The sequence below is a fragment of the Triticum urartu genome, chromosome 2A (assembly GCF_056163025.1).
Source record: "Triticum urartu cultivar PI428250 chromosome 2A, HENAU_Tu73, whole genome shotgun sequence".
Classification (NCBI taxonomy): Eukaryota; Viridiplantae; Streptophyta; class Magnoliopsida; order Poales; family Poaceae; genus Triticum; species Triticum urartu.
Genome location: NC_141874.1, coordinates 733390670 through 733411775, shown reverse-complemented (window position 1 = coordinate 733411775; position 21106 = coordinate 733390670). Strand labels below are relative to the sequence as shown.

Here is a 21106-nt window from a genome sequence, read left to right as displayed (position 1 = left end):
ACACGGGCCATCTATCTACAATCAAACATGCATAAGCAAGATACTATCAGGTACTAAGTTCATGATAAATTTAAGTTCAATTAATCATATTACTTAAGAACTCCCACTTAGATAGACATCCCTCTAATCTTCTAAGTGATCACGTGATCCAAATCAACTAAACCATAACCGATCATCACGTGAAATGGAGTAGTTTTCAATGGTGAACATCACTATGTTGATCATATCTACTATATGACTCACGCTCGATCTTTCGATCTCAGTGTTCCGAGGCCATATCTGCATATGCTAGGCTCGTCAAGTTTAACCTGAGTATTCTGCGTGTGCAAAACTGGCTTGCACCCGTTGTAGATGGACGTAGAGCTTATCACACCCGATCATCACGTGGTGTCTGGGCACGACGAACTTTGGCAACGGTGCATACTCAGGGAGAACACTTTTATCTTGATAATTTAGTGAGAGATCATCTTATAATGCTACCGTCAATCAAAGCAAGATAAGATGCATAAAAGATAAACATCACATGCAATCAATATAAGTGATATGATATGGCCATCATCATCTTGTGCTTGTGATCTCCATCTCCGAAGCACCGTCATGATCACCATCGTCACCGGCCCGACACCTTGATCTCCATCGTAGCATCGTTGTCGTCTCGCCAATCTTATGCTTCCACGACTATCGCTACCGCTTAGTGATAAAGTAAAGCATTACAGCGCGATTGCATTGCATACAATAAAGCGACAACCATATGGCTCCTGCCAGTTGCCGATAACTCGGTTACAAAACATGATCATCTCATACAATAAAATTTAGCATCATGTCTTGACCATATCACATCACAACATGCCCTGCAAAAACAAGTTAGATGTCCTCTACTTTGTTGTTGCAAGTTTTACGTGGCTGCTACGGGCTTAAGCAAAACCAATCTTACCTACACATCAAAACCACAACGATAGTTTGTCAAGTTGGTGCTGTTTTAACCTTCGCAAGGACCGGGCGTAGCCACACTCGGTTCAACTAAAGTTGGAGAAACTGTCACCCGCAAGCCACCTATGTGCAAAGCACGTCGGGAGAACCGGTCTCGCGTAAGCGAACGCGTAATGTCGGTCCGGGCCGCTTCATCCAACAATACCGCCGAACCAAAGTATGACATGCTGGTAAGCAGTATGACTTATATCGCCCATAACTCACTTTTGTTCTACTAGTGCATATAACATCAACACATAAAACCTAGGCTCGGATGCCACTGTTGGGGAACGTAGTAATTTCAGAAAAAATTCCTACGCACACGCAAGATCATGGTGATGCATAGCAACGAGAGGGGAGAGTGTGATCTACGTACCCTTGTAAATCGACAACGGAAGCGTTTGGTTGATGTAGTCGTACGTCTCCACGGGCCGACCGATCAAGCACCGAAACTACGGCTCCTCCGAGTTCTAGCACACGTTCAGCTCGATGACGATCCCCGGACTCTGATCCAGTAAAGTGTCGGGGAAGAGTTCCGTCAGCACGACGGCGTGGTGACGATCTTGATGTACTACTGTCGCAGGGCTTCGCCTAAGCACAGCTACAATATTATCGAGGACTATGGTGGCAGGGGGCGCCGCACACGGCTAAGAATATGATCACGTGGATCAACTTGTGTTCCTCTGGGGTGCCCCTGCCTCCGTATATAAAGGCTCAAGGGGGGAGGGTGCGGCCAGCCTAGGAGAGGCGCGCCAGGAGGAGTCCTACTCCCTCCGGGAGTAGTATTCCCCCCCCCCCAATCCTAGTTGGAATAGGATTCGCGGAGGGGGGAAAAGAGAAAGGGGGGCGACCCCCTCTCCTTGTCCTATTCGGACCAAGGGAGGGGAGGGGTGCGCGGCCCATCTCTGGCTGCCTCTTCTCTTTTCCACTAAGGCCCACTAAGGCCCATATATCTCCCGGGGGGTTCCGGTAACCTCCCGGTACTCCGGTAAAATCCCGATTTCACCCGGAACACTTCCGATATCCAAACATAGGCTTCCAATATATCAATATTTAAGTCTCCACCATTTCGAGACTCCTCGTCATGTCCGTGATCACATCCGGGACTCCGAACAACCTTCGGTACATCAAAACGTATAAACTCATAATATAACCGTCATCGAAACCTTAAGCGTGCGGACCCTACGGGTTCGAGAACAATGTAGACATGACCGAGACACGTCTCCGGTCAATAACCAATAGCGGGACCTGGATGCCCATATTGGCTCCTACATATTCTACGAAGATCTTTATCGGTCAGACCGCATAACAACATACGTTGTTCCCTTTGTCATCGGTATGTTACTTGCCCGAGATTCGATCGTCGGTATCCAATACCTAGTTCAATCTCGTTACCGGCAAGTCTCTTTACTCGTTCCGTAATACATCATCCCGCAACTAACTCATTAGTTGCAATGCTTGCAAGGCTTAAGTGATGTGCATTACCGAGAGGGCCCAGAGATACCTCTCCGACGATCGGAGTGACAAATCCTAATCTCGAAATACGTCAACCCAACATGTACCTTTGGAGACACCTGTAGAGCACCTTTATAATCACCCAGTTATGTTGTGACGTTTGGTAGCACACAAAGTGTTCCTCCGGCACACGGGAGTTACATAATCTCATAGTCATAGGAACATGTATAAGTCATGAAGAAAGCAATAGCAACATACTAAACGATCGGGTGCTAAGCTAATGGAATGGGTCATGTTAATCAGATAATTCAACTAATGATGTGATCCCGTTAATCAAATGACAACTCTTTGTCCATGGTTAGGAAACATAACCATCTTTGATTAACGAGCTAGTCAAGTAGAGGCATACTAGTGACACTCTGTTTGTCTATGTATTCACACATGTATTATGTTTCCGGTTAATACAATTCTAGCATGAATAATAAACCTTTATCATGATATAAGGAAATAAATAATAACTTTATTATTGCCTCTAGGGCATATTTCCTTTAGTTACTTGCCCGAGATTTGATCGTCGGTATCTCAATACCTAGTTCAATCTCGTTACCGGCAAGTCTCTTTACTCGTTCCGTAATACATCATCCCGCAACTAACTCATTAGTTGCAATGCTTGCAAGGCTTTAAGTGATGTGCATTACCGAGAGGGCCCAGAGATACCTCTCCGACAATCGGAGTGACAAATCCTAATCTCGAAATACGCCAACCCAACAAGTACCTTCGGAGACACCTGTAGAGCACCTTTATAACCACCCAGTTACGTTGTGACGTTTGGTAGAACACAAAGTGTTCCTCCGGTAAATGGGAATTGCATAATCTCATAGTCAAAGGAACATGTATAAGTCATGAAGAAAGCAATAGCAACAAACTAAACGATCAAGTGCTAAGCTAACGGAATGGGTCAAGTCAATCACATCATTCTCCTAATGATGTGATCCCGTTAATCAAATGACAACTCATGTCTATGGTTAGGAAACATAACCATCTTTGATCAACGAGCTAGTCAAGTAGAGGCATACTAGTGACACTCTGTTTGTCTATGTATTCACACATGTATTATGTTTCCGGTTAATACAATTCTAGCATGAATAATAAACATTTATCATGATATAAGGAAATAAATAATAACTCTATTATTGCCTCCAGGGCATATTTCCTTCAGTCTCCCACTTGCACTAGAGTCAATAATCTAGTTCACATCGCCATGTGATTTAATACCAATAGTTCACATCACTATGTGATTAACACCCATAGTTCACATCGACATGTGACCAACACCCAAAGGGTTTACTAGAGTCAATAATCTAGTTCACATTGCTATGTGATTAACACCCAAAGAGTACTAAGGTGTGATCATGTTTTTTTGTGAGAGAAGTTTAGTTAACGGGTCTGCCACATTCAGATCCGTAAGTATTTTGCAAATTTCTATGTCAACAATGTTCTGCACGGAGCTACTTTAGCTAATTGCTCCCACTTTCAATATTTGTCTAGATTGAGACTTTGAGTCATCTGGATCAGTGTCAAAACTTGCATCGATGTAACCCTTTACGACGAACCTTTTGTCACCTCCATAATCGAGAAACATATCCTTATTCCACTAAGGATAATTTTGACCAATGTCCAGTGATCTACTCCTAGATCACTATTGTACTCCCTTGCCAAACACAGGGCAGGGTATACAATAGGTCTGGTACACAGCATGGCATACTTTATAGAACCTATGGCTAAGGCATAATGAATGACTTTCATTCTCTCTCTATCTTCTGCCGTGGTCGGGTTTTTGAGTCTTACTCAGTTTCACACCTTGTAACACAGGCAAGAACTCTTTCTTTGACTGTTCCATTTTGAACTACTTCAAAATCTTGTCAGGGTATGTACTCATTGAAAAACTTATCAAGCGTCTTGATCTATCTCTATAGATCTTCATGCTCAATATGTAAGCAGCTTCACCGAGGTCTTTCTTTGAAAAACTTCTTTCAAACATTCCTTTATGCTTTGCAGAATAATTCTGCATTATCTCTGATCAACAATATGTCATTCACATATACTTATCAGAAATGTTGTAGTGCTCCCACTCACTTTCTTGTAAATACAGGCTTCACCGCAAGTCTGTATAAAACTATATGCTTTGATCAACTTATCAAAGCGTATATTCCAACTCCGAGATGCTTGCACCAGTCCATAGATGGATCGCCGAAGCTTGCATATTTTGTTAGTACCTTTAGGATTGACAAAACCTTCTGGTTGCATCATATACAACTCTTCTTTAATAAATCTATTAAGGAATGCAGTTTTGTTTATCCACTTACCAGATTTCATAAAATGCGGCAATTGCTAACATGATTCGGACAGACTTAAGCATAGATACGAGTGAGAAACTCTCATCGTAGTCAACACATTGAACTTGTCGAAAACCTTTTGCGACAATTCTAGCTTTGTAGATAGTAACACTACTATCAACGTCGGTCTTCCTCTTGAAGATCCATTTAATCTCAATGGCTCGCCAATCTTTGGGCAAGTCAGTCAAAGTCCATACTTTGTTCTTATACATGGATCTCATCTCAGATTTCATGGCCTCGAGCCATTTCGCGGAATCTGGGCTCATCATCGCTTCCTCATAGTTTGTAGGTTCGTCATGGTCAAGTAACATGACCTCCAGAACATGATTACCGTACCACTCCGGTTCGGATCTCACTCTGGTTTACCTACGAGGTTCGGTAGTAAATTGATCTTAAGTTACATGATCATCATCATTATCTTCCTCACTAATTGGTGTAGTAGTCATAGAAATAGATTTATGTGATGAACTACTTTCCAATAAGGGAGCAGGTACGGTTACCTCATCAAGTTCTACTTTCCTCCTACTCACTTCTTTTGAGAGAAACTCCTTCTCTAGAAAGGATCCATTCTCAGCAATGAATAACTTGCCTTTGGATCTATAATAGAAGGTGTACCCAACATTTTCTTTTGGGTATCCTATGAAGACGCACTTCTCCAATTTAGGTTTTAGCTTATCAAATTGAAACTTTTTCACATAAGCATTGCAACCTCAAACTTTAAGAAACGACAACTTTGGTTTCTTGCCAAACCACAGTTCATACGGTGTCGCCTCAACGGACTTAGATGGTGCCCTTTTTAACGTGAATGTAGCTGTCTCTAATGCATAACCCCAAAACAATAGCGGTAAATCTGTAAGAGACATCATAGATCGCATCATATCAAGTAAAGTACGATTACGACGTTCGGACACACCATTACACTGTGGTGTTCCAGGTGGCGTGAGTAGTGAAACTATTTCACATTGTTTTAACTGAAGGCCAAACTCGTAACTCAAATATTTTACTTCTGCGATCATGTCGTAGAAAATTTTGTTTTTGTTACGATGATTCTCCACTTCACTCTGAAATTCTTTGAACTTTTCAAATATTTCAGACTTGTGTTTCATCAAGTAGATATACTCATATCTGCTCAAATCATCTGTGAAGATCAGAAAATAATAATACCTGCCGCGAGCTTCAATATTCATCGGACCATATACATCAGTATGCATGATTTCCAACAAATCTGTTGCTTGCTGCATTGTTCCGGAGAATGGAGTCTTAGTCATCTTGCCCATGAGGCATGGTTCGCAAGTATCAACTGATTCATAATCAAGTGATTCCAAAAGTCCATCAACATGGAGTTTCTTCATGCGCTTTACACCAATATGACCTAAACGGCAGTGCCACAAATAAGTTGCACTATCATTATTAACTTTGCATCTTTTGGTTTCAATATTATGAATATGTGTATCACTACGATCGAGATCCAACGAACCATTTTCATTGGGTGTGTAACCATATATGTAAACAGAACAACAATTTATTCTCTTACTTAAATGAATAACCGTATTGCAATAAACATGATCAAATCATATCCATGCTCAACGCAAACACCAAATAACACTTATTTAGGTTCAACACTAATCCCGAAAGTATAGGGAGTGTGCGATGATGATCATATCAATCTTGGAACCACTTCCAACACACATCGTCACTTCACCCTTAACTAGTCTCTGTTCATTCTGCAACTCCCATTTCGAGTTACTACTCTTAGCAACTGAACTAGTATCAAATACTGAGGGGTTGCTATAAACACTAGTAAAGTACACATCAATAACATGTATATCAAATATACCTATGTTCACTTTGCCATCCTTCTTATCCGCCAATTACTTGGGGTATTTCCGCTTCCAGTGACCAATCCCTTTGTAGTAGAAGCACTCAGTTTCAGGCTTAGGTCCAGAATTCGGTTTTTCACTTGAGCAGCAAGTTGCTTGCCGTTCTTATTGAAGTTCCCCTTTCTGCCCTTTGTCCCTTTACTTGAAACTAGTGGTTTTGTTTACCATCAACACTTGATGCTTTTCTTGATTTCTACCTTCGTCAATTTCAGCATCACGAAGAGCTTGGGAATCGTTTCTGTTATCCCTTGCATATTATAGTTCATCATGAAGTTCTACTAACTTGGTGATGGTGACTAGAGAATTCTGTCAATCACTATTTTATCTGGAATATTAACTCCCACTTGATTCAAGCGATTGTAGTACCCAGACAATCTGAGCACATGCTCACTGCTTGAGCTATTCTCCTCCATCTTTTAGCTATAGAACTTGTTGGAGACTTCATATCTCTCAACTCGGGTATTTGCTTAAAATATTAATTTCAACTCCTGGAACATCTCATATGGTCCATGACGTTCAAAACGTCTTTGAAATCCCGATTCTAAGTTGTTAAGCATGGTGCACTAAACTATCAAGTAGTCATCATATTGAGCTAGCCAAACGTTCATAACGTTTGCATCTGTTCCTGCAATAGGTTTGTCACCTAGCGGTGCATCAAGGACATAATTCTTCTGTGCAGCAATGAGGATAATCCTCAGATCACGGATCCAATCCGCATCATTGCTACTAACATTTTTCAACTTAGTTTTCTCTAGGAACATATAAAAATTAAATGGGGAGCAACATCGCGAGCTATTGATCTACTACATAGATATGTTAATACTACCAGGACTAAGTTCATGATAAATTAAAGTTCAATTAATCATATTACTTAAGAAATCCCACTTAGATAGACAACCCTCTAATCATCTAAGTGATCACGTGATCCAAATCAACTAAAACATAACCGATCATCACGTGAAATGGAGTAGTTTTCAATGGTGAACATCACTATGTTGATCATATCTACTATATGATTCATGCTCAATATTTCAGTCTCAGTGTTCCGAGGCCATATCTGCATATGCTAGGCTCGTCAAGTTTAACATGAGTATTCTGCGTGTGCAAAACTGGCTTGCACCCGTTGTAGATGGACGTAGAGCTTATCACACCCGATCATCACGTGGTGTCTGGGCACGACGAACTTTGGCAACGGTGCATACTCAGGGAGAACACTTTTATCTTGAAATTTAGTGAGAGATCATCTTATAATGCTACTGTCAATTAAAGCAAGATAAGATGCATAAAATATAAACATCACATGCAATCAAAATATGTGACATGATATGGCCATCATCATCTTGTGCCTTTGATATCCATCTCCAAAACATCGTCATGATTTCCATCATGACCGGCATGACACCATGATCTCCATCATCTTGATCTATATCAATGTGTCGTCACATGTTCGTCTCGCCAACTATTGCTCTTGCAACTATTGCTATCGCATAGCGATAAAGTAAAGCAATTATTTGGCGCTTGCATCTTATGCAATAAAGAGACAACCATTAGGCTTCTGCCAGTTGCCGATAACTTCAACAAAACATGATCATCTTATACAACAACTTATATCTCATCACGTCTTGACCATATCACATCACAACATGCCCTGCAAAAACAAGTTAGACGTCCTCTACTTTGTTGTTGCAAGTTTTACGTGGCTGCTACGGGCTTAGCAAGAACCGTTCTTACCTACGCATCAAAACCACAACGATAGTTTCTCAAGTTGATGATGTTTTAACCTTCACAAGGACCGGGCGTAGCCACACTCAGTTCAACTAAAGTTGGAGAAACTGACACCCGCCAGCCACATGTGTGCAAAGCACGTCGGTAGAACCAGTCTCGCGTAAGCGTACGCGTAATGTCGGTCCGAGCCGCTTCATCCAACAATACCGCTAAACCAAAGTATGACATGTTGGTAAGCAGTATGACTTATATCGCCCACAACTCACTTGTGTTCTACTCGTGGATATAACATCAACACATAAAACCTAGGCTCGGATGCCACTGTTGGTAAACGTAGTAATTTCAAAAAAATTCATACGTACACGCAAGATCATGGTGATGCATAGCAACGAGAGGGGAGAGTGTTGTCTACGTACCCTCATAAACCGGAAGCGGAAGCGTTAGCACAACGCGGTTGATGTAGTCGTACGTCTTCACGGCCCGACCGATCAAGCACCGAAACTACGGCACCTCGAGTTCTAGCACATGTTCAGCTCGATGACGATCCCCGGACTCCGATCTAGCAAAGTGTCGGGGAAGAGTTCCGTCAGCATGACGGCGTGGTGACGATCTTGATGTTCTACCGTCGCAGGGCTTCGCCTAAGCACCGCTACAATATTATCGAGGATTATGGTGGAGGGGGGCACCGCACACGGCTAAGAGAACGATCACGAAGATCAACTTGTGTGTCTAGAGGTGCCCCCTGCCCCCGTATATAAAGGAGCAAGGGGGGAGGCTGGCCGGCCCTTGGGGCGCGCCAAGGAGGGGGGGAGTCCTCCTCCTAGTAGGAGTAGGACTCCCGTTTCCTAGTCCAACTAGGAAGAGAGAAGGGGGAAGGAAAGAGAGGGAGAGGGAGAGGGAAAGAGGGGCCGCGCCCCCCTCCCCTAGTCCAATTTGGACTCCTCATGGGAGGGGGCGCGCCACCTCCTGGGCTGCTGCCCTCTCTCTCCCCTCAGGCCCACTAAGGCCCAATACTTCCCCGGCGAATTCCCGTAACTCTCCAGTACTTCGAAAAGTACCCGAATCACTCGGAACCTTTCCGATGTACGAATATAGTCGTCCAATATATCGATCTTTATGTCTCGACCATTTCGAGACTCCTCGTCATGTCCCCGATCTCATCCGGGACTCCGAACTCCTTCGGTACATCAAAACTCATAAACTCATAATATAACTGTCATCGAAACCTTAAGCGTGTGGACCCTACGGGTTCGAGAACAATGTAGACATGACCGAGACACGTCTTCGGTCAATAACCAATAGCGGGACCTGGATGCTCATATTGGCTCCCACATATTCTACGAAGATCTTTATCGGTCAAACCGCATAACAACATAGGTTGTTCCCTTTGTCATCGGTATGTTACTTGCCCGAGATTTGATCGTCGGTATCTCAATACCTAGTTCAATCTCGTTACCGGCAAGTCTGTTTACTCGTTCCGTAATACATCATCCCGCAACTAACTCATTAGTTACAATGCTTGCAAGGCTTTAAGTGATGTGCATTACCGAGAGGGCCCAGAGATACCTCTCCGACAATCGGAGTGACAAATCCTAATCTCGAAATACGCCAACCCAACAAGTACCTTCGGAGACACCTGTAGAGCACCTTTATAATCACCCAGTTACGTTGTGACGTTTGGTAGCACACAAAGTGTTCCTCCGGTAAACGGGAGTTGCATAATCTCATAGTCATAGGAACATGTATAAGTCATGAAGAAAGCAATAGCAACAAACTAAATGATCAAGTGCTAAGCTAACGGAATGGGTCAAGTCAATCACATCATTCTCCTAATGATGTGATCCCGTTAATCAAATGACAACTCATGTCTATGGTTAGGAAACATAACCATCTTTGATCAACGAGCTAGTCAAGTAGAGGCATACTAGTGACACTCTGTTTGTCTATGTATTCACACATGTATTATGTTTCCGGTTAATACAATTATAGCATGAATAATAAACATTTATCATGATATAAGGAAATAAATAATAACTTTATTATTGCCTCTAGGGCATATTTCCTTCACACTTTACACAATACGAACATCTTGTATATGTTATAATTGGTAAAACTTCAGAAAGAGATGAATTACATGCGCAACAATTCTTAAAGTGAATTGAATGACAACTTTTAGTTAAGGACGAAGGTAAAAAAATACATAACAAAGTACTCACGAGCCTTAATAACCAAGTTAGCGGCCCTCCTATATCTTTTGCTTGATGCATGCATGCACCGCCATGCAATGCAATATAGGAGCATGGCTAAGTTCTTCACAGTATGTGCCGGCAATTTTAAGATAAGCATATGCATATGGACATCAACGGACCCAGTATATAGCCAGGTTTTCTTTTGAGGAAACAATATATAGCTAGGTGAATAATAGTATGTAAATGAAAGTGTAGTTCGATTTGGTCTCTGTATATGCATGTAGGTTAGCAGGTCCAAAGATTCTGCTAAATACTTTGTGTGTTATTGCCATTGCATTAGTTGCATCGATATGAGTTCTCCATGGTGATATGTGGAAGTGAAAGTTGAGAAGCTTGTTACTCTTGGGTGTTTGGGCACCCTAGAGCTTGTGTAGCTTGGGTGCTTGGGCTCCCTACATGGTTGGTGGTGTTGCGGAGTTCAATCATTTTGGTGTAAAGCTCCGGGCAAGTTCGGGGTGTCCAATTAAGTTGTGGAGATTTACCCGAGCAATTTGTACGGGTTCGGTGACCGCCTCCAAGGGTTGCCAATTGTAGGGGTTTGGTGACTGCCCCCAAGAGTCGCCATTTGTATGGGTTCGGTGACCGCCCTCAAGGGTCCTTAGTGGAATCATGACATCTTACATTGTGCGAGCGTGTGGGGAAAATACGGTGGCCCTAGTGGCATTTTGGGGAACATTGTGCCTCCACACCACTCTAACAGAGACTAGCATCGGAAAGGGTGTGAACTTTGGGATACATCATCGTCTCCTCATGCCTCGGTTATCTCTTGCCCGAGCCTTTTACTTTGTGCACTTTGTGATAGCCATAGTGTTTCATGTTATGTATCTTGCTATCACATAGTTGTCTATCTTGCTTAGCATACGTTGTTGGTGCAAATAGTTGAGCCAGGTATATTTAGGTTTTCTGCTTGACAAACTAAATACTAGTTTTATTCTGTATTTGTTCAAGCCAAAATCGTAATTGTTTTCAAAGTGCCTATTCACCCCCCCCCCCTCCCCCCCCCCCCCCTCTAGGCGATATCCACGTCCTTTCACTCAGGTTTGGGATCATGTTGCCACAATACATTATTCACAAATTGGAGGACATTTTTTAAATTGATGAACTAAAGCAAGGGCCAACGAGGGGATTTTCGTAGGTTGAGGATGAGCTACTTTTCCTTACGGAAATAACATTTAAGTAATTGACACTTCATGCACTTAATAACTAACTATGTTTCTATTACACATAGACATCATAATCTTAACTCCACATATATTAAGTTATTTGCTAGATCCATATACCAAGTTCTGTAGATATTTAATGACATGAGAACACATTATAATACATCAACGGGCATAAGTAAAATTGGTGGAATAATGTGAAGTATATGTTTTCTTTTTGTATTATGATAATATCGACTATAACAAAAAAATATGTAAACACTACAAACTAAATAATGAAAAAATGCAACAAATTACAGTTTAATGTAGCATAAGAAATGTATTTATAATGGTGAATATGGGAATTGTATAAGCTATTTATAACTTAACTTAAATAAATGTTTTTTAGTTGTTAATGTTGCTAGTTATACCAAAATTTGTTATTGTCTATATAATTTATTGGATGATGTTTAATCAAAATGACATACATTAATGACTAGCTCAATTGTGACGAAATAAAATAGTTCAGTATAAATAGATAGATAGTATATATAACCTTAATAGACCCATAGGTCAGAACATTAATAAAGTGGCCCAAAATATATGTGGCAGGCGTAAGTCGTCATCTTCCTTCCCATGTAGGATTTTGACTTGATTTTCTAGCGTCAACTCAAACTTATTAAGTTGGATGACAAAAAATGTCTCAATCAAACCAGATTAACAAACGTATCGAATTGTAAATTATCTAATACAGTATACTAATTTAGTCTAATCTACGTATAATTTTTTTTATTTACATTTTTATATTCGGCATTGCCTATTGGCTTGGTTGTTGCAGTCTCACATCAAGGTGGAATTTACTTACTTAAACTGTAAACCATATTAAAAAGTATAACTAAAAAAATACAATTTGTAGAGTTATAGCTATTTAAGGTATCTCCAATAACCCTAACTTATTGTTTTATATTGTAAATACAAAAAATTGACACAATTTGTAGCCCTTCAAAACTCATTAACCAATCTTTTAACAACCTAGCTGGGGAAAAGATATATGCATATTTTTATCTGCAAAATACTTTTGTGTATTTTTCCTATGAAATATAATGTTTACGTATTAAAAAAATTTAATTGTGAATTTTATCTAGTAGAACGGAAAATGTAAACATAACACTAATAAAAAAAGTAAAATTTACAAAAAGAGAAGAAGCTACAAATTACTCTTCTTTTGAAAAAAAAATTACACGTTACTTGATAGGACACCTCTCCTCCCGTGCACGACCTAGCCAATGTGCAAGCTACAGGCTAGGACACCCAAAAGTGTATGGTGTTTGTGGTTGAACTGGTGGGGCGTGTTTCTTCAAAAGAAAAAAAGAAAAGGAACTCCCGAGACGTGTAGAGCCCGATTGGAATGCGGTCATGTCAAAGTAATGTCTCTTTCCTTTTTTTAACAAAAAGAAAGGCCTCGAAGGACCCAGAATTATGCTAGATAAGCATGTAGGTACATTTTATTAAAGGACCCATAAAAAAGTGAAAATTGTACCCCGTTCCAAGCACTTTATGAAAAAAGACGTATAAAACAAAGCTGAAAAGCAATCCAGTCCTTGTGGCAGGCTTTCAACTGGGCCGGTTTAGTCATGCCAGCACGTCAGCCCGCTTGTCTGGCCTATCATGGGCCGGCCGGGCACGTAGCCCAGCTAGGGCCATACCTTGGCTGCCTAGTCCGTCACGGCATGCCTAAGCCTAATCCTACCACTAAGGGCATCTTCAGTCGCGCCCCCAACAAGGCCCCTCAGGCCACTTTTTCGGCGCCGGCTAAAAAAACGGTTCAATCGCGCCCCCAGGACGCCGAAAATCGCCGGTTCGGACCTTTTTTCCGCCCGGCGGTCACAGACCGAATCCGGCGTGCTGGGGAGCAGTTGGGGGCTCCGGCGCTAGGGAAAAGCACGTCTGGCCCACACCGACAGGGGAAAAGTCAAGGTTTTCTTCCCCCGACTCGCCTCGCACCCCCCGCGCCCTCGGCCACCACTAGCTATATCCCGGCGATGGCCGCCGCCCTACTCCGCTAGATAGCCATTCCCCGCCGGAAAATAGCAGCGCTTCACCGCGGCAGCCCCTCCCACAGCAGCTGGGCGTTTTCGGCCGCCGTTTCCGGCCGCGGAGGCGCGGTTTAACAGCGGGTACACGTCCACCGAGCGTAAGGTGTTCGGTGTTTTGCCTGCCTCGGCGATGGACTCGGATGAGGAGAAAGAGCTCGCCGCGCTGCTGGAGGAGAAAGCCGCGGCCGACGTCCAGGAAGAAGAGCATCTCATGGTGCTCGCCGCCCTCGCCCAGCTGCTGGCGAGCAATGAAAAGCCGCGGCGAGGTGGCTCGATGCCGGGGAGGATGAAAGCAAAGAACCGGCATCGTCTCCAAGGCTACCGCATGCTCTACTCCGACTACTTCGCCGATACTCCACTTCATGGCAAGAGAACATTTCGGCGCCGTTATCGGATGAGCCGAAAGCTCTTCCTCAGGATTGTGAATTCCATCCGGGAGTTCGACAACTACTTCAAGTGCAAGATGGATTGCACTGGCGCTCTTGGATTCACCTCCATCCAGAAGTGCACGACAGCAATGAGGATGCTTGCATATGGAGCTCCCAGTGATTCACTCGACGACTATGGGCGCATGGCCGAGTCCACCAGCATAGAGTGTTTTTACAAGTTTTTTCGGGCAGTGGTGGCAGTGTTTGGGCCACAATACTTGAGAACACCCAATGCGGAAGACACTGCTCGGATCCTAGCCCAGAATGCAGCAAGAGGATTTCCTGGGATGCTTGGAAGCATCGACTGCATGCATTGAAAATGGAAGAATTGCCCATTTGGTTGGCAGGGGATGTACAAAGGCGCCAAAGGCGGTTGCAGTATGGTGCTTCAGGCGGTAGCCACACATGACCTCTAGATTTCGCACTCCTTCTTTGGTATGCCAGGAACTCACAATGACATCAACGTGCTGCAGTGCTCTCCTGTTTTTGCCAAGCTCGTTGAGGGCCATTCTCCTCCGGTGAACTTCGAGATCAATGGGCACCAATACAACAAGGGGTACTATCTAGCTGACGGCATCTATCCGAGATGGTCGACATTTGTGAAGACGATCTCAAACCCTGTGGCAGGAGGCAAGAACGCCTGGTTTGCGAAGCTTTAGGAGGCTTGCAGGAAGGATGTCGAGCGGGCATTTGGTGTGCTCCAATCTCGATTTGCTGTTGTTCGGTACCCCGCTCAGACCTGGTCCAAAGATCAAATGTGGGAGATTATGACTTGCTGTGTCATCTTGCACAACATGATTATCGAGAGCGAGCAAGAAGACCCAGTGTTTGACACTGAACCATACTACAGGCAGGGTCCTCTAGCCGAAGTTGATCACCAGCTACCAGCAACTTGGACTGCCTATCTCAGTATGCGTCAGGAGATCCGAGACCCACAGGTGCATCATCAACTGTAGAAAGATCTGATTGAGCACCTATGGAGGCTCAAGGGGGACGCCGTGTGATGAAATACGAGTTTTTATTTGTTGAACTATATAATTTGTATTGAACTATTTGTTGTTGTACTATTTTGTTGAAGTATTTGATTTTTCTGTGATGAAATATGTGATAAGAAATAGTTGTGTTGATAATTGAACGCCGAGACACGACGAAACCACGTCGAATATGGGACTATTCTCGCCCATATGGGCCCTTTATTCGCCGAAATTGGGCTGCAAAGTGGGCCAATTTCGGCGCCTGGGGGCAACGGTTGGGCGCAAAACCGCCCCCAGCACCGATTGTATCACCGGCAGACCCCCAGAAGACGATTTTTATGTGTCCTGGGGGGGCCAACGGCTGGAGATGCCCTAAGTACTTGTACCAAGGCGAGGGAGGCAAAGAGGCACCTAGGACCAGGGACACATGCATGTGATTCCCTGCATCGATGTGCCTCTGCACTACGGCGCTGCGCACGGGTAGGTGGCTGACCAACGATCAAATTTTTTTCAATGATGCCAACGAGGCAACGATCGACGTGCCTACTTGGCCCAGCTGTGCCAGCCAGCCAAACGGGCCACCATGTTAGCCCGTGTAGCCAGGGGCCGTTCCTGGGCCTGGGAGGCCAACACGTGTGCCGGCCCGACATGATCCAATTATTTAGCATGCCTGGTCGGGCCGCACCGTGCCTGGCCCGTTTAATCTAGGCCAGGCCAATGCCGTGCCGGGCCGGCCCATTTGGCCAAGTTTGGACAAACCCACTTGAGGCAGAGGAGTGGCTACAATACTACTAGTGGCCAGAGGTAGGAGAGTGGACGAACTGGACGCAGCGGCAGCTGCACGCAACTATCCGGCCGGTCGCACGCGGTGTGGTGATGCGTGCTGTCAGATTAACATAATGGGTAAAGTGGAGATACAACGCGTGATACATGCAATACCCTGCCGCACGTCGGCATCGTGGGGTCGGACCGTGGTACTCATCCGTCAGAGAAAAGTGTGCCTGCTGCGCGGGACGTACCATGTGGGGGCGTTGGTTTCCTGTTCCGCGGGGCCGGCGACCCGGACCACTGGACTGGTGGCGATAAGGATTAGGTGCATGTGCTTATTCTCGCGCTAGTCCATTTCCTGTTTTTTGCCAGGCGACGAACAAGGTGATCCGCGACAGCAGCCGGTGTGCTTCCTCCTCCCCGGAGCGTCTACCTCGGCGGCGTTGGCCTCTGGGTTAGTGAATCCCTTCATATGTAGTTGTTATTGGTCAAAATCTAGATCTAACGGGCTCGCCCCGGTCCCCGGTGCTGCAGATCTATCTTGGCTGCTATGGGTGCAGGTGCGCAGGAGGCGCCGTGCGTTCTGGGCGGCGGCGGCGACGTTGTGCCCGATTCGGGCATTGGCTCGTCGGATCCCGCCGTCGGCCCGGTCTTGCCAGACGTGCCTGAGTTGGATCAAGGGGTGGGCTTGGCTGCTGGCGAATTCTCCGGGGCATCCTGCAAGACCTTCAGCTCTGGAGGCAGGGATGTGGCGTCGGGATTGGCGACTCCAGCCGGCGTCTCGCACAACTCCGTCCAGGCCAGCGGCTGCAGTGGCCCGGCGGATTCATGCACGACATTCAGTTCAGGGGGCGTGGTCCAGCCGACGGGATTGGCGACTCCAGCCGTCGTCTCGCACAGCTCTGTCCAGTCCAGCGGCAGCAGTGGCGCCGGAGAATCGTGCACGACATTCAGTTCTCAAGGAGTGGTCCTGCCGTCGGCACGGGTCGGCACAGGACGCCGTCCGTCGTATCGAGCTGCGCCGTGCAGTCAGCACGTCACAGCGGCCCAGCTTCGGCGAACACCACCATCCGCGTAGGCTGGAAGCGCAGGTACATACCAATTTTGCGGTTGCCTGGGACAAATGTGTATTTTCTTTTTTTTGTGGGGTAAAAGGGATTGTATTACTCAAGAGCCAAGAAGGTCCTCCCTACACAAATGTGTATTTTCTTGATAGCATTCATATGAGCTGACGAGAGGAAGTTTCATTAGTTTAGGCGAATTGGGTATAAAAAAATGGTGCTCGATCATCACTTGCTGAAAAGTTCTTATTGCCTTCAATAAATCACTACCCGTTCGTACGTTTTTGGTGAAAATTATTATTGCCACTGCCAAAAAAACCCGGTTTAAGTCCCGTGGACATAGAATGATTGAATTGCTGCTGCTGGGGACTAGTTGACTTGTATGGTTAGGTTACTGTGTCCATAATTTTCAGTCCGCAAGCTCACTATCCATTGGCATGCTGTCATTATTTAGTGTTGAAACAAATGCAAGTGGGGATGGTGTGCTTACTGCAATCCAATCCGTAGAAGTTTGCTGACCTTTTCTTTCACCACTCTGGAATGTATGGTGTTGGGGAGAAAAAAGTCGGAATCAATCCTGCCGGAAAAGGGTCCTAGTATCGATTTTGTAATTATGAAATCGTGTTGCATCAGTTTGGGCTCTTTTAAATCATGCTTTTCGTCGTAGTTGGTTTTCGTAACTAATTTGGTTGTGCTTTTCAAAATGCAGGCCAAGAGGTCCTAGTGCGCCAGACGAGAGGGCTGTAGTAGCTGATCGTGTGCCGCCACTGGAAGCTGCTATTTTTGGGTTCGCTGATAGGAGGACTGAGGTGGTCGTGAACCCGGTGCTTGGCGCTATTTTTGATTCGCTGGCAGAGGCGTATGAATTCTACAATCTATATTCATGGGAGGTCGGCTTTGGGATTCGTTACGGCGAGAGCAGGCAAAATGTCAATGGGACGAAGTGTATGCAAGAGATTGTGTGCGGCTGCGCTGTAAGCCCCCTGCTTTGCTTCCTAATTGTGTTTCGTGTGCGTGCGTGCCTTGTTCTATGCAAAAATGATCTGACGCAACTTTGGCTGTTGTCTGCTTTGAAAAATAATCTCAGGGCAAACCAGAAAGGGAGAACAGCTCGTCAATGAGGAGCAATTGCGCCGCCATGCTTAGGTTGCACCGGACAGATGATGGTGGGTGGTATGTATCTGAAAATCGCGCCTCCCACAACCATGAAATGCTACGGACTTGTGCTGAGAAGCTGCATTGGCCATCACACCGGCACATTGACACATACACAAGAGATCTCGTGAAACAGTTGTGCCAGAACAATGTAAATCTGGGGAAGGTATACACCATCATTGGGAGCCTGTTTGGGCGGATGGAGAACGTCCCGTTCACAAAGAGGTGCCTTAGGACTTTCTGTGGGAAGCTTAGCAAGGAGCAGGCGGATGATGATGTGCGGAAGACCATGGATGCATTCTCTGAGCTGGGGTCAAATGATCCAGAGTTTTCATATGTTGTTGAGGTTGATAAGGAAAGCAAGATAAAAACCCTGTTGTGGACCAATGGTAGAAGTAAGATGCAGTACCACAATTTCGGGGATGTCATAACGTTCGATACTACATACAAGACAAATCTATACGACATGCCTTTTGGGTTGTTCGTGGGGGTGAACAATCACTTCCAGAGTATCATCATGGGCGGGGTAATGATGAGAGAGGAAACGATCGAGAGTTTCAAATGGGTATTCACCGAATTCATCAGGCTGATGGGTGGCAAACCTCCGAAAACGATACTAACAGGTTTGTTTGCTGTCCTATGATTTCCTTATTTGCCACCTATGTATGACACCAGATACACTAGAAAAAATAGCACCCTTGCTGTGTGTGTAGTGGGTAATCCTATTTTTCATTATATGTTACACAGCCGACCATTGATTTCTGCTTGCAGATCAAGCGCGCGCGATGGAGGTGGCTATACAACAAACGATGCCTGATACTACACATCGTTGGTGCAAGTGGCATGTGCTAAGGAAGGCGAAGGAGCACCTTGGGCCGCATTACACGAAAAGCAATGATTGCTAAGGAAGGCGAAGGAGCACCTTGGGCCGCATTACACGAAAAGCAATGATTGCTAAGGAAGGCGAAGGAGCACCTTGGGCCGCATTACACGAAAAGCAATGATTTCAAGGCTGCGCTGCACAAGGTTGTCAATGAGATGCTCACTGTGGACGAGTTTGAAGCAGCTTGGGCTGAGCTGCTAGACAAATACAAGCTCCACAACAACACGTTCCTGATCCAGATTTTCGAGGTTCGCCACAAGTGGGCGAAGCCTTATTTTAGTGGGAAATTCTGTGCGAAGCAAACCAGTACGCAAAGAAGTGAGAGTGCAAATCATTTGTTGAAGGGCTACATCCCGCCTGCATGCCCCATGAACCTTTTTGTGAAGCAATACAGCAAACTGCAGTTTGACCGAGAAGACGAAGAAGGTTTCCAAGAGAAAAGAACGAGGCTGGTGGGTGCTAAGCTAAACTTTGTGCAACCTACAACCAGATACATCATATTTCCCTGGTTTTCATTCTTGCTGACATTTTTTTGTTTCTGTATTTTAATAGGGAGGGATAGTTCTCCGATACAACTACCCTTTGGAGGAACATGCAAGCCAGGTATATACATGGACGATGTACGAAATGTTCGGCCAGGCTTTGTATCGGTCTGGTCGGTATGATGTTGAAGAAGTTGAGCGAGGCATCAGCTACAAAGTTCGGCACGTCGAAGCTGAGAAGCGAGAGAAGTGGTGCCGCAAAATGCATGTTGTCCGTGTCCATGATGGCGGCGCTAGGTATTCGTGCGAATGTGGGCTCTTCGAGCACATGGGGATGCTTTGTTGCCATGCCATCAAGGTAATTACTACCGGCCCCCTTCGTGTTAGAGAGACCTCACTAAAAACAGTTACTTCACAATGATTTGTCCAGACTTTCGTCTTTTGGACCTAATGTTATTTCTCCCCCATGCATTGTAGCAGGTCCTAATTCATCTGGGGGTGCGAAAAATACCCAGTTCCCATGTCCTCAAGAGGTGGGCAGTAGATGCCCGCGACAATTTGCCACTCCACCTCCTGCATTACCAAAAGGATCAAGGGCCTCCGCGGTTATCCTCATACAGGCATACAGCACTACACCTGACCGCTCTCGAGTTTGTGCAGCTGGGGGATAGCAACGTGGATGCATTCGACAGAGCAATGGACATATTGATCGCAGGCAAGGCGGAACTGACTGTTTTGGCAGTGATCAAGGACGGCAAAAGCTTGGTGGACCAAACTCAAATTGGGGATTCAGCCAATCCCACTCAGGATATGGGAGCAGGTTCCTCACACCCAGACGACATGTGTTCTCAGATGTTCATCTCAACCGAGTGTGGACTTAATACTGCTTCAGGGGAAGCTGGCTCAAGCCTCTCACTGTCAACGTTGCTGCCGCCCGATAGGAAGAAGCAGAAGGGTAGGCCAACCACAGCTAGGAACAAGCCTGGATACGAGGTCAAGGACGCGCGGTCGAGGTGCACGGTCTGTAGGGAGAAAGGGCACAAAAGCACGACGTGCCCCCGCAGGGGTGATCTTCCGAAGAAACCTCGCAAAATACCTACCTGCGGCAATTGCGGTGTAGCTGGGCACAAGAAAACAAGTTGTTTCAATCCAGTATTGCCATTCGTGAAAAGGCCTCACGACGGGCCAGTTGAGTGATGTTTGGATCAACATCTGGTGCAGGTGGTTGAAACTTAAACCCGATCGGCCAAACTAATGTTGCGATCTGTTGCATTTACCCATAATTTGAGTAGGTTGATTTCCCGTGATTAGGCATAAATTGTGACTGTGATTTGTTTTTCCAATGAGTGTTGTGTGGCGCTGTAAGGACTGTAATTGGATTTTCATGCTGATAGACCTAGTTTGGCCGTGTGATATTGATTTTCCAATAAGTTATGTAATAACTGT

General features: G+C 45.0%; 1 protein-coding gene and 1 pseudogene across 1 annotated transcript; one reads left to right on the top strand and one right to left on the bottom strand.

Annotated features, from left to right (window-relative positions):
* The window catches only part of LOC147987346 (uncharacterized), a 24127-nt pseudogene extending 7717 nt beyond the window's left edge, over positions 1-16410 (bottom strand).
* Positions 16014-21106, top strand: LOC125530671 (protein FAR1-RELATED SEQUENCE 5-like). Its single transcript, XM_087545239.1, has 8 exons — positions 16014-16533; positions 16614-17170; positions 17850-18114; positions 18228-18918; positions 19067-19152; positions 19259-19630; positions 19731-20018; positions 20141-21106. Exons 2-8 carry the CDS (start codon positions 16908-16910, stop codon positions 20855-20857), a joined length of 2682 nt encoding a protein of 893 aa, XP_087401365.1. The 5' UTR covers positions 16014-16533; positions 16614-16907; the 3' UTR covers positions 20858-21106.

Coding starts and splice junctions, on each gene's coding strand:
- LOC125530671 (XM_087545239.1), top strand. CDS start 16,908: ATGCACGACATTCAGTTCAGGGGGCGTGGTCCAGCCGACGGGATTGGC. Junction 18,919..19,066: donor TCCGAAAACGATACTAACAG/GTTTGTTTGCTG, acceptor TTCTGCTTGCAG/ATCAAGCGCGCGCGATGGAG. Junction 20,019..20,140: donor TTTGTTGCCATGCCATCAAG/GTAATTACTACC, acceptor GCATTGTAGCAG/GTCCTAATTCATCTGGGGGT.